At 35.6% G+C, this 13,374-nt stretch overlaps 1 protein-coding gene across 3 annotated transcripts; it reads left to right on the forward strand.

Moving 5' to 3' along the window:
• Positions 1-126: 126 nt before the first annotated feature.
• Positions 127-13,169, forward strand: LOC137390259 (zinc finger protein 101-like). 3 transcript variants are annotated; one of them, XM_068076592.1, is made up of 12 exons: positions 127-233; positions 793-1,277; positions 1,841-1,968; positions 2,164-2,335; positions 2,587-2,704; positions 2,809-2,993; positions 5,855-6,038; positions 6,155-6,316; positions 7,667-7,852; positions 10,828-11,035; positions 11,308-11,430; positions 12,496-13,169. In XM_068076592.1, exons 2-12 carry the CDS (start codon positions 809-811, stop codon positions 12,553-12,555), a joined length of 1,995 nt encoding a protein of 664 aa, XP_067932693.1. In that variant the 5' UTR covers positions 127-233; positions 793-808; the 3' UTR covers positions 12,556-13,169. The 3 variants fall into 3 exon arrangements, with proteins under 3 accessions (XP_067932693.1, XP_067932695.1, XP_067932694.1); XM_068076594.1 differs by having other exon boundaries at positions 2,614-2,704; XM_068076593.1 differs by lacking the exon at positions 127-233 and adding an exon at positions 487-600.
• The last annotated feature ends 205 nt before the right edge of the window (positions 13,170-13,374 follow it).

The raw sequence follows: 13,374 nt of genomic DNA on the forward strand, positions 1-13,374 counted from the left end.
AAACACTTTTAAAACGCAAAACTTTAAATTTGTTATTAAAAAAATATTTATTATGTTATCAAACGTTGATTCACTACTATACTTGAAGCAAACTTAATACAGCATTTTGGTTATCGGTCATAAAGTCCGCAAAGTTGAGGAAGAAGACGCTGTTTAGATCTGCTAACCGCCAAACCGAGAGACTATTTTGAATTCCAAAGCTAGAAGTGTATAGCAGCCACTGAACAGTAAAGGTACGCATTCTATTTTTAATAAGGATAAGCAACGATAAGTTTTCAAAATTTTTTGCGCTTTGGTTTTTATGTTATTATCATTTATAATTTGGGCGCCCGCGCTTTTTCTTTAGACTGAGCTGAATCAGCTGGAAAAGAAGGCTATGGGGCGGGCAAAATTTGTAGTGACTACATAGTTTAATTCTAAATATATAGTAAGTGGTTGAATATCTTGACTTACCGTTGACTTTATTATGCGTTTTCTTTTTTATTTTGTGTGTGTTTTCAGCTGGTAACTATTGTTGCCATAGCCCGGTAAAGAGCGCCAACGATTTCAAAATGGCGGACATTGCATTCAAATTGTAACTCATCGCCCATCGTGGTTTAAGTAAGTTGGTTTCATAAACGGTTTTCAGTTTGTTTAATCGAACTTTTTACTTCTAACATGTTTTTTATAATGCGATTCATAGTAAACTGTTCAGGCGTCGCGCTTTACGTTAAAATATCTGTTGTGGTTTTAATAACCAAAAAACTATTATAAATAGTTTCTAATATCTTTTCATAATTTTATTTTATTTAGGTTCTAATCTGCCATCATGGCAATGGCAACTGAGAAGATCTATAAATGTGGTCACTGTGGAACAACTAATGATTCTTTGGAAAGCTTGAAGCAACATATGCTGAACTCGCACATGACTCCACAACTGGAGCCTGTATCTGCAGCCAGTGATTCTCTTTTGCCACAGCAGATTGTGTCACAGGTTGTGCCTCATATTGTTCCTGAATCTACTAGTTCCGTTATCGCTCATACAAAGCTTGATGAGTCACTCCATGTAAATCCATTGCATATGGCCCCAGCGCCAAGCCAACCAATAACCAAGCCTCCTGGGAAGTTCAAGTGTGGCCATTGTGGCATTATTGTTACTACAATGGATAAGTTAAAATCTCACATGCTGACAACACATGTAAACGACCAAACTGGTGAATATGCCGGACAGCGCCAGCAGCAAGTAGCATCACAGCAGCCTTCAGATGCTCAGGCCGCAGTTCAGGCTGCAGCGAAAGGTATGTGACTGAGTAAATGTTCTTGACTTTTACAAGGTGAAAAGTAGTCTAACACTTGTTTTCACTATTTAAGTTGTTCAATTTAAGTTTTTCAATAGTGCTGCAGAATCTTTTAAATATTAGTTATAAGTACATGCTGTAGTGTTTACTTACATTATTCACTAAGTTTATGTTGCAAAAATGGAAATTGCAAAGATTGTTTATAATCAGCTGTTTATCATTTTGTCGATTATTTGCTCAGTGTTGTCTATGTCGTCTTTATCTTTTATGCATTGTCTTCCATGCAATTTGTAATCTTACCAAACACCAAGCGATTAATCAAGGTGTGAATCAATTTAGCGCATTACTTTCTGTTATATGCTACTGAACTTTCAGTCTTGTATTAAATTGTGCTAATAATTGTTTAAATCATCCGTTCGTTCCTCGTGAAAAAAGAGCTTTTCCACCTTTTCATTTTCAATAATTTTTAATGCTACGCAGCATTTTCTTATATTAAAACATTGTAATTCTGTGTGAAGCTAGCCTGTTAAAACTGTGGCCTTAATAAACAATTCTGTTTGTAGCGGCTATGTCTTCAGATAGTGGTATGGATGGTTCACTCGGTGTAAGAGGAATGGATGAGAATGAAGAAGCCGAAGATGGAGATTTGGGCCCTGAGATTCAAGCTAACAAAGTTGAGCTCAATTTTAGTGTAAGTATATCAAGAATGTGGTAATTTTTTGTTAGATATATATAATATAATTTATATACCTTGGCTCTCACAGGAAAAATCAAAATAAGTTTCACAGACAGTATCCGACATCAAATGATTAAATCATCTTATCATCAAATGATTTGTTGTTTTTTACTTTTCTGGTGCCATAATATTAAGCAATGTGTTTACTAGGTGATGATTCCTGACTCTGAGCTGCATGTCTTCCCCAGACATGTTGAGCCTGCTCTCTACTTCACTTGTAAATATTGTGACTTCAAGAGCAAACAATACAAGTCTGTATCCAATCATGTTGCTGCTGTGCATCCTAAGAAACTAGCACCCGCCGTGCGTGCCCAGCGTCAAGGTGGGTGCTGTATATCACACCAAACTATTCCAGACTGGTCAGTCACGGATATGCCACTGCATTTAGTCAATTATTCGCAACATCGATTGTTCTCCCATTTTCTTTCGTGATCTATTTATCGCAGAGACCAATTTGGCGTTTGTGTAAATATGCGTAACACCAGTTTACTTGTTCTTCCCTTGCAATTGTGCGTTAGTAACCAGGGTTTCACCTATAGTCTTTGCACAGTAACGCATAAATATATACTGTAGAAGAGTTAAAGGGGCTGGATATTTCAGAGCTACAGGCAGTGTCTGCTGAAGGTTATCCAAACAGGGCTAGGACTCGAGTTGTCAAGCCTCTCCCCTACCCTTGCGGCTTTTGCAATCTGTAAGTAACCATGTTAATATTCCTTTCATTTACCCGCGTGTCGTTATGCGAAATCGGGTATTCGAATTAGACATCGGTAAAAGTCAATAATCTTACCTTCTCAGGTCATTTGAGTCGCAAGTGGATCAAAGCGTACACCAACGCTGTCACATCGCCGACAGCAAGATGATGAGGTGTTGTTTCTGCTCTCGAGAGGCTCCTGAACATCGACCCTGGAAGATGCTCTACCGGCATATTGTTACAATGCATCCTGGCAATGTTACGCCTAAACATCTCTGCAAATATTGTGGTAAGTGTTGATCGTTACAGACGTTTATTACCTTTTGACCATTATAGGTATTCAGGTGGGAAGCTGGACAAATGTTTTTGTTTACAACTGCATAGTTCCCTAGTTCTTCTTGTGTTAGGTTGTCAATGTTAGCATTGAACAATTCTTTTAAGATGATAAGTTATGAGAAAGCAAGAAGCTACGCTAATGCATACATCATCCATAAAATAGGGTATTTACATGGTACTTACTTTTGGAATTTTATACTTTGGCTGCCGGTACGAACTAATTTAGTAAATAGATATGTTCTATTGTATAGAAAATAGATATGTTCTATTGTATAGAACATATCTGTTTTCTATACAATAGAACATATCTATTTACTAAATTAGTTCGTACTGGCAGCCAAAGTAAAAAATTCCAAAAGTATAAAATTTCGTAAGTACCATGTAAATACCCTATTTTCAAACTCCCACAAACCTAGGATGTAATATTTTAATTAATTATATGTAATTGTCCAAACCTGTAGCAAATACATATTAGAATTATATTACTGCATAATAAATAAATAAAAAGTACACATGGGAAGATGAACAGAGAAATAACGAATAAAGACTGAGCGGTATGTTTGTATGTTTATCTTTGACACTTGCCATTTAAATGAGGCTAAGCGAAGATGGTTAGGAGTGGAAGAATGGCAGTCAGAGGAGGTGGGTGTTGTATTGTTCTCTTGGTTTTGGCTTGCTCAGAATGATTCTGGAATGTAAGTAGAAAGATGTATTTACATCAGTATGAACTGAAAAACTGTCATCATACGGAAAATGCAGAACTTGAATTGTTATAAACTAAAGTTGTCCTCCTCGCTATGTGGTACATGATAACTCCAGATTATACCGCAGTGGGAGGGAAAGACAGCTAATAAAAACGTGATGTATGAAAATGCATACACGCACTCACTAAATTTAAAACATACAGTAAATTAAAAATGAATTTTTACACAGTAAAATTTGAGTTTCTTGTTTTCCATTGTTTTCAAACCAACGAAACAAATAAACGGGAATTCTAAATACCTTTCGTATCTAAAAACATTTGTCGTAAGTCTAAGCAATATTTCTACGAAAGAATATTCGTAACTTGCAATTTCCATAAGTAGTCGTTCTACTGTGTACACATTGTAGTCTGGATAATTTAGACCTGGATAATTCATATTTCTGCCTAATTCCAACATTTTTAGGTCCTGTTCCTTCTATTTCACTTACCATAGTAAATAGTCTGACTACTTCGAATTAACTTTGGCTTATTCAAACTAAAATATGTTAAAAGTGTAAAAATAAACCGCGCCAAATACCTGAGTATTAGTCGCAATCATAGAATCACGCGCAACTGCTGTGACATATTCAAAAGTAGTATATGTAATCAAAAGTAGAAAAAGCTTTTGAATACAAAAGCTTTTTGCTTCTGTATTCAAAAGCAATTGAAACAGAATTACAAAACTAAAACATACCATAAGGTAGATTCTATTAATGTAATTCAAAAAGAAGTAAAGCCAAAAGGAGTAAAGTTCTGAAACAAACTCTGCTACCACAATTTACAAACTTTTCCGTTCAGTAAGTCTGTGTCTGTAAATCTTTTGTACATCCATCGTACAATGATATAAACATATATGAGCAATAAAATGCATATGTTCTTACATTCGTGATACCTGAATAGTATTTCTATTATTGGGTAAATCATTAATACTTAGATTAAAAACCAATTCAACAATCAACAACAAATCAATTCTACACGTGCAAATATAGGATACATTGAGAACTAACTGGAACAGACTGTCAACAGTATTAATTGATGTAAATTACAAGATATAGAATCGGTTCTTATAGTTCAAACTATTTGACTCGGTCCCTTCGAGTTTGAATTATGCAGACTCCGCTGGAGTTTTATATTTGAGGCTTCAACGAGTCACTCATTTCTTGTATAATCATTGTAACTAACAGCAATGAGAAATAATATCTTCAATATAAAGTTTCTGAATAGCTAGGATGTGTCCCGTGTATTAGTCACTGCGTTGTGCGCGGACTAGATGCTCACTTTCATAAACTTCAATGTTACATTCTGTTTATTGGTCCCAGCGAGTCTCTAGAAATGCTAGCCCCTTGCAATTTTCTGTGCTCAATAAAGTAGCACTTACAAAGTAATACTTGGTAATAAACAAATAGTACTGGTGCCAACATTTTACCAGATTTACCCTGAGAATGCTGGTCTTGGCTCCATCATTTGGATGAGCTTTTCAACGTTTATGCATATACATTTGTATACAATGTAGTATTTTTTCAACTCATATAATCTGTCTCAGGTATAGCATATTAATATCCACTCACTAGAAGTTGGTCATTGAAATGATGAGAACTCTGCCTTGTGGTTTTTTTTCTCTCATGTTTTTGTCACTCAGTTTCCTAGATGTTAGTATTGTAAATTTGATATTGTTCACTCAGTTTCCTAGATATTAGTATTATAAATTTGATATTGTTCACTCAGTTTCCTAGATATTAGTATTGTAAATTTGATATTGTTCACTCAGTTTCCTAGATATTAGTATTGTAAATTTAATATTGTTCACTCAGTTTCCTAGATATTAGTATTGTAAATTTAATATTGTTCACTCAGTTTCCTAGATATTAGTATTGTAAATTTAATATTGTTCACTCAGTTTTCTAAATATTAGTATTGTAAATTTAATATTGTTCACTCAGTTTCCTAGATATTGGTATTGTAAATTTAATATTGTTCACTCAGTTTCCTAAATATAAGTATTGTCAATTTAATATTGTTCACCCAGTTTCCTAGATATTAGTATTGTAAATTGAATATTGTTTCCATTGAAGGAGTGGCCTGCATGTTCCCGCATAATCTGAAGATCCATCTGAAGACGGAGCACGGAGTCGAGGAGGACCCTGCTGATACTGGTGATGGCGTAACTTGTGAACATTGTCAAAAGTCCTTCAAGCACGCCAGCTACCTCAAGTACCACCTGGTCATTCGTCATGGCATCGGCACCAGCGAAGAAAAGTCAGTCCCATTTTCTTCTTTTCTGAATGTAACGATGTTGATTATAGCTCTATGGTGTAGTACTTAGTCATGCTATGTTCTATGGTGTAGTAGCTCATGTCATACTCTGCGCGCAGGGCTAAAATAACAGCGCAGAGCCAGAGAAAGAAGGAACAAAAGATTGAAAACAAGAGGCATAAGCCGATGATGACATGCAAACTTTGCTCATACCAGACTAATGATCAGTACAGGCTGAGGACACACACTGAAGTCGTGCACCAGGGAGTCAAACGACACAAGTATATTATTATACTCTGTTCTCTTTATTCTTCTTGGGCGGCTTCTAACCAAACATTAAATTTTTATATTTGGAAAATTTAAATTTTAAGTAGTTGGATGATTTTGATTTTATATGTTGAATAAATTTGCTATTTTTATATTAGCCTATATTGGAGCAAAAGCTTATATACAAAATATATTGTATTTTGTTTAGTTTATACCACAACCCAAAAAGCTGAATAGTAAATATTTCAGTCATTGCAAATAACCTTAAACTAAATGTATTATATAAAATGAAACATTAAACTAAATGTATTATATAAAATGAATAACATTAAACTAAATGTATTATATAAAATGAAACATTAAACTAAATGTATTATATAAAATGAATAACATTAAACTAAATGTATTATATAAAATGAAACATTAAACTAAATGTATTATATAAAATGAATAACATTAAACTAAATGTATTATATAAAGTAAATAACAACAAGCTAAGTGTATTATATAAAGTAAATAACAGCAAACTAAATTCATTGTATAAAATTATGTAAAAACTTAGATTACACACAAGAAGCTGAACAAAGTTATAATCAAGGTGTTTTAGTGTCACCTAACTTTTATCCTGCAGACGCGTTAAGCGGTATCCTTGGGGGTAAAGGAAATATGTTGGTGCACTGAGGGGGGTAAAGGAAATATGTTGGTGCACTGAGGGGGGTACAGGAGATTGATGGTGCACTGAGGGGGGTACAGGAGATTGATGGTGCACTGAGGGGGGTACAGGAGATTGATGGTGCACTGAGGGGGTACAGGAGATTGATGGTGCACTGAGGGGGGTACAGGAGATTGATGGTGCAGTGAGGGAGAGATACAGAGCTAGTCTAATTTAGACCACAATATTTCTATATATTTGTTTTTTTTTATAATTTGTTTTCTATTCTTATGACCAGCTTTTGTACTTCCATTTCTGACTTTCTTTTTTCTGCATCACTTTTACCGAGCATCGTAAGACCAAATTATGTGAAGGAAAACCGTACATTAGAAATAATTTCAAATATATTTACAAAGTAATTATTACTTTGTTTTTTAAAATGATTATTTGCTCAAATTTTACGTCCTATGTTGAAATATTCATAAGTTGAGGTTTGACCGTATTCAATTATAATTGCTGCAGTAGGATTTCAAACAGCTTCCTCATTGGTCAGTCATTATCTTTTATTTAACTTGGTTGTAGCGGTGTTTAGTTAGGGTAGTAAAAGGGATTAAATGCTGATCTTCCAGTGCATTCTTTTTGCGGTAAGGATGAAACTATGTATCTGCTGTCTCCCTCAAAGATAGATCATTAATCATTCTTGTTATTGTAGGTGTGGGGTGTGTAATACCGCTTTCTCTGACTACTCAACCTTGAGAAGACATATGTGGAGGCATAGGGATAGTAAGCCCTACTCGTGCCAGTTCTGTGGTTTCACTTGCATCCAGAGTACGCAGATAAAGTCCCACTACAAGAACAAACATGGCATGAGCCCAGCTGATGCTAAGAAACTAATCAGGTATGTGGCTTGAAGAAGTTATCTTGTGAGTTGATCTTATAAGGTGATAGTTACTGTTTTTGAGCCCAAATATACATTTACATTTAAAGCACATCAATTATATCAGTGTTGTTTCAGCTTATTCAGGTTCTTCAATATCTTGGCTTTCAAATGAGCCATTGTTTGACATGGTGAGACAGACATTGGTTGGTGTTTATAGGATTTCCCCAGAGCTCTACCGCAGAAATGTTCAATGGTATAGGCTCGAAAATTGTAATATAACAATTGTCATATTCGGTGTTGTGTGCTCTTACCGCTTACTTTATTGCTTACCGCTTGTATTTATCAACTACGATAATGAGGCTAGTGGCAGGCGAAGGTAGGACAACTCCAGAGAACAAATGAAGATGACATAGGAATCAGTGTCATTAGCTCTTCATGTACAGATTATTTTTATGATAAATAACTCAGTTTCCAAGCACCGTAGCATGTTTTCCTGATGATATTATGCACTAGCCCTCACTTTTTATTGTGATGTTGAGGGGCACAACTGAGACTAATTAATTTTAAGCATTGCATGATCTCCAAAAATGCAATTGCCATATAGTCCTATGGCCACGCCGCTGCAGGTCACAATTTAATCAATGTGATTTCATTATATTTATCAACTAAAATTAATTAACCCAGAACATGTGTTTGTATTGGTCGGGCGTTAGCATGATCCCCGGGCATTGTTGATTATCTAGAATCCTAGTTTATTATTAGCGCTCTCTGGGTTTAACAGCACCGATTGTCACAGAAAAGCGCAGCCTCAATGGCAGCGAAAGAGATTGACTACCTAAGGCTATGAAAAACAGGGCTAGTGCATAAGATCATGGGAAAAACATAGTATGGTGCTTGAAATCTGAAAATAGAAATAATATGTACATGGAGAGCTAATGCCACTGATTCCTTTGTCATCTTCATTGGTTCTCTGGAGTTGTCCTACCTTCACCTGCCACTAGCGTCATTATTGTAGTTGATAAATAAGCGGTAAGAGCACACAACACCGAATATGAAAATTGTGATATTACAGTTTTCGAGCCTATACCATTGACATTTCTGCAGTAGAGCTCTGGGGAAAGCCTATAAACGCCAACCAATGTCTGTCTCATCATGTCAAACAATGGCTCATTTGAAAGCCAAGATTGTGAAGAATGTGAATAAGCTGAAACAGTACTGATATAATTGATGTGCTTTAAGTGTAAATGTATATTCCAGCTCAAAAAACAGTAACTATCACCTTTGGATGATGTTTTGGATGGTGTTTAGAAAATGTGCATTACTCGTTACAAAATGCTAGTTTAAGTTCCCATGTTGCTGCAACCAATCGTGATCTATTTTTGGAGCAAATATCCTTTTTTTGCAGAATGTACAGAACATTTCAGTTGTAGTGTTTAGCAAATGCTAGCTTTTACCTATGTTTTAAGTAATGCTAGCTCTAACCTTTCACAACTAGTTTCGCCCACACATTGCTGGAATATTTATATTTTCAAAAGTCTACAAATTTATTGAAAGTGTGTTATTATTAGAAATAATGGAAGGATTTGTAATTGGTGATAGTCCGTTATTTACCTCAGCAATAAATTGGCTTCATTTAATAGAAGAACCAAGAACTTAAGCTCAGTTAGTTTTCGAGCGATTGTTCTACAATGTAAGGTTCAAACATTGCCAGCTCATTGGTCAACTGTTTTAAACAATAACTTGGTGGAAAAACGGATGCTTCACATATGATGCTTCACGTTTAGAGATTCTACTATACAGTACACCCTCAGGATACCATTACCCTGATATTCGTTTTTTTCACCATACGAAGTAGAAACACTTCACCGTTCGAATCTTATTTCGCCATACATATTCAGCAAAAATTTCGCTCGAGTTCAAATTTGGCAGTTGGTGTGCTTATTACGTACGTCAAAATAACAAAGACGCCAAAGTTCTGTTCGCTGAAACCTTTTTCACGATGCCTGAAAGAGACACAATGACTGATTTCTCTCAGTTCAGCAATCTTCGTGTGAAACTAATATTTTCCCTTTAAAACCAGTACCAAAGTTAGCGTTGCAATCCTTTCAAGCAGGTCAGTGATAAGACAACTTCCCTTAACCTGCTAACATAATTCCATTTCATTACAAAAATACTATTGTTTAGGCTTTCTTGCTGAAATGGGTTGAAAAAGGTTTTAATGAGATCGGCTAAAGTTATATTAAAAACAAACCCAGAAACTAACAGGTTAAATAATTATTGCGATAAAAAGTTGAAAAGACCAGTAAAATAGTTAAAATGCATACTAAAGCTTAGCTTTAATTGTGTGTTTAGTAAGCTAAACTTTATTAAGGTGAATCCAAAGTTTATGTTATACGTACATCTGTCTTGAAGGTAAGAACTGTACGGTATGCATTGCACATAGTGCGTTGCATCGTTACATTTTAATGCAGATCATAACCAATGAATGCACTAAAGTCACTGGAGGTTACTATAGTTACTAAGGTTGACATATTTTGTTATTAATTATTAATTTGCACAGAACTTGTATAAAATTTTGCTGATTTTTACCAGGGAATGTTTGCATTATATAATTACTATGGTTTCTATACTCCTCCATATGATCTTTTCACCTTACGATGCCAACCCTGGAATGGATTAACATTGTATCCTGATGGTGCACTGTATATAAAAACAATACGCTTAGCAACACACTCTTGACAAATTGTTCCATCCAAAAATGGTCCAACAGGACTTTACAATAACAACGGCTCTCTAAGAGTCGAGAGTTATTTACAGACTAACTAATAAAAAAGTGTTGAGTTGTCATTCAGAATGGGTTTGCTCATCAAGACTTTCGAGAGTCAACCTCGATTGATTTTCTATTGTTAAGTTTTATAAACTCATTCAGCTTACATGTTTACATACAGCTTATATGATCAGCCTCCAGTAAGATAATTGTATTTATATTGTAGACACATCAATGGTCCTCGTCATAGCTTGTCAGCGAATGAGACCACAACTCAGGCGATGCAGCAGCCAGCGCATGCTCAGCAGGTAGTGATCACACAACAGCCTGCCCAACAGCAGCACCAACAAAATCAGCAGCAGGCCACAGTAATACACCAGCAACAGATGGTGCAAGTGCATCACCAGCAGAATATGCAGCAACAGACCCATCAGGTTAGTTGGCTATATTCTCTCTCGCTCCTCCCTTCTGATTTTCCTCTGAGACCCTTTTGTCTCTCAATAATTTCCTCATTCAATTTATCTACTCTTACTTCTTTTTTTCGGCTCTCTCACTGCTCTCCTTGTTTTTATTCTCCAATATCTTTTATGTTTGAAGCTGTTTATGTTATGCTTGTGATTTCTTTAGAATCTCGAGAAATTCTTGTTAATGTATAATTAGCAACAATGCTCTTTATATGAACATTTTACAACACTCTTCTCTTTAGGTGCACCAGCAGCAGCCACAGAGAACTGTAGATGTACAGATACAGGGACCTGGCCAGCACAACGCCAGAACTTACACTGTATTCAATGATGGCCATGGAATGGAGTATACAGACATTCAGGCGGTGAGTATATCCGTCTTCTCTATTCTAGAAATGTCTGTCATCTTTTTTGTAAATATATTTCTCCTCTCTAATCTATGCATATCCATTCTAGGAATGTCCATCTCTATTCTAGACATGTCTATCTCTATTCTAGGCATATCTAGCTCTATTCTAGGCATATCCATCACTATTCTAGGCACATCCAGCTCTATTCTTGGCATATCTAGCTCTATTCTAGGCATATCCAGTTCTATTCTAGGCATATCCGTCTCTATTCTAGGCATATCCAGCTCTATTTATTGCAGTTTACGTTAAGGCTGCATGATCTAGTCATGATCAGTTGCTGAGATTCTCGTACTTGGCATGATCTTTCAAATGTCAATGAAAACCTGCTGTCCATAAATATATCATCTAGTACTTTGTAATTGGTTATTACTATAAAGTCTGAGTAATGCCTTTTCCACACTCTGAATCATACATTCTTCAAATTAAATAACTCAAAATAAACACTTCATGTCATACCCAGAGCATCTGCTCATTGGAACTCACCGATCATCTATTTTTAATGTTTTATTGGTATTGTCAGGCCACGTGTGTCGATCTAGTGTGTATTTAAGTGAGTGATTGATTGTTTCTTATCTCATAACATGTATTTTTAAACCGATGTGAATCTGAAGCATAGCACTACCTTGCTATGCTACAGACTCGCAACGCACTGTTTAAGGCATATTCTATCTCTCAAACACTCGTATCCCTTGACTAGAAATTTATAAGAGTTACAACAACTGTGCCTTTACAAAGCTTTGTTCTAGATTAACTAATTGAAAACCAAAGCGTTTTTAACGGTGTTATTTTTTGTTTTGTAAAGGCCTTGTAATGTTGTGTTATTGCGTTGTGTCATGGACATTTTCTAAACCACTCACTACAATAATAAAAATGTGCAATTAATATTTGATGTAGTTTCTATCAGCTAACATAACTAGTAACCATTGATCTCATGTCATCATAAGCTTTCACTCATTGTAAAGCCATAATCTTTGCAAAGCTGTCATTGACATCTAATACGTATTATCATTTATGTTGTAGTTGGCTGACGCTGCTGAAGGCTTGCTCGCTGCCGAACAGATAGTGATAGCCACATCCTAATCGTCTATTAATATATGATGAGCAACAGTATAGACTTCAGTACCTAGTTCGGCCGCTGCTATGTGTATATAATTTTTATTTGGTGTGTCTATTTGTACCATTTGTTGTCTCGGACATGTTTTCATCTTGTCTTTGATTTCGATAATTTTCTTTTTTTCAGAACACATCACTTAGATACTAGTACATACTTTATATTAGTAAATGATATGTATATATGAATTTCAATGGTCATGCTGACAGCCATAGATAAACATGCAGTAGGTCTGCAGATCGAGCGCTCAATTCATTTCTTTTCGTAATGTTGTAGCGCGGTGTATACGAATTGAGTCAATGGTGGTTCATTATACAGTCACTAATAGCAAGTTACTCATACATTACATGCATATTGATCAATTCATGTGCGCACACTGTTTTCGTAGTGTTATTATCTTTTTTTATTGTATTTTTCTTGCTTATGTAGTGCATAAAGCTTGATTCGACTAATCAAAACCGATGCTAACTAGTGTGGCAACGTGTTATATGGAGCCAGAGTTGCTTGTAGCTTTCGTGTTGCATTATTGTTTATACCGTAAGTCGCTCTTGTGGCACCACCTACACCTCACTATAATAAATATTGATTCCTATTGACATTGGTTGTAAATCAAAGCTTGATTTGATAAGAGGATATCTGAGTGCTTCCACATCCTGTCAAGCTGTATGAGTTTGCTTACAAATGACTGCCAAGACTTCTAAATTTTGTCAGAAATTATCCTCCCACCGAGCCTATTTGCTAATAGATTCGCTGCTCGTAAGACTGGCCGATAGAATAACTAAGAGACT

The sequence above is a fragment of the Watersipora subatra genome, chromosome 3 (genome assembly GCF_963576615.1).
Source record: "Watersipora subatra chromosome 3, tzWatSuba1.1, whole genome shotgun sequence".
NCBI classification, from domain to species: Eukaryota; Metazoa; Bryozoa; class Gymnolaemata; order Cheilostomatida; family Watersiporidae; genus Watersipora; species Watersipora subatra.

What these genes read in the sequence shown, in the direction of transcription:
- LOC137390259 (XM_068076592.1), top strand. Translation starts at nt 809, where the DNA reads ATGGCAATGGCAACTGAGAAGATCTATAAATGTGGTCACTGTGGAACA. An exon ending in CGTGCGTGCCCAGCGTCAAG is followed by an intron (nt 2,336 to 2,586) that starts GTGGGTGCTGTA and finishes TATATACTGTAG; the next exon opens with AAGAGTTAAAGGGGCTGGAT. An exon ending in CCTTGCGGCTTTTGCAATCT is followed by an intron (nt 2,705 to 2,808) that starts GTAAGTAACCAT and finishes TTACCTTCTCAG; the next exon opens with GTCATTTGAGTCGCAAGTGG.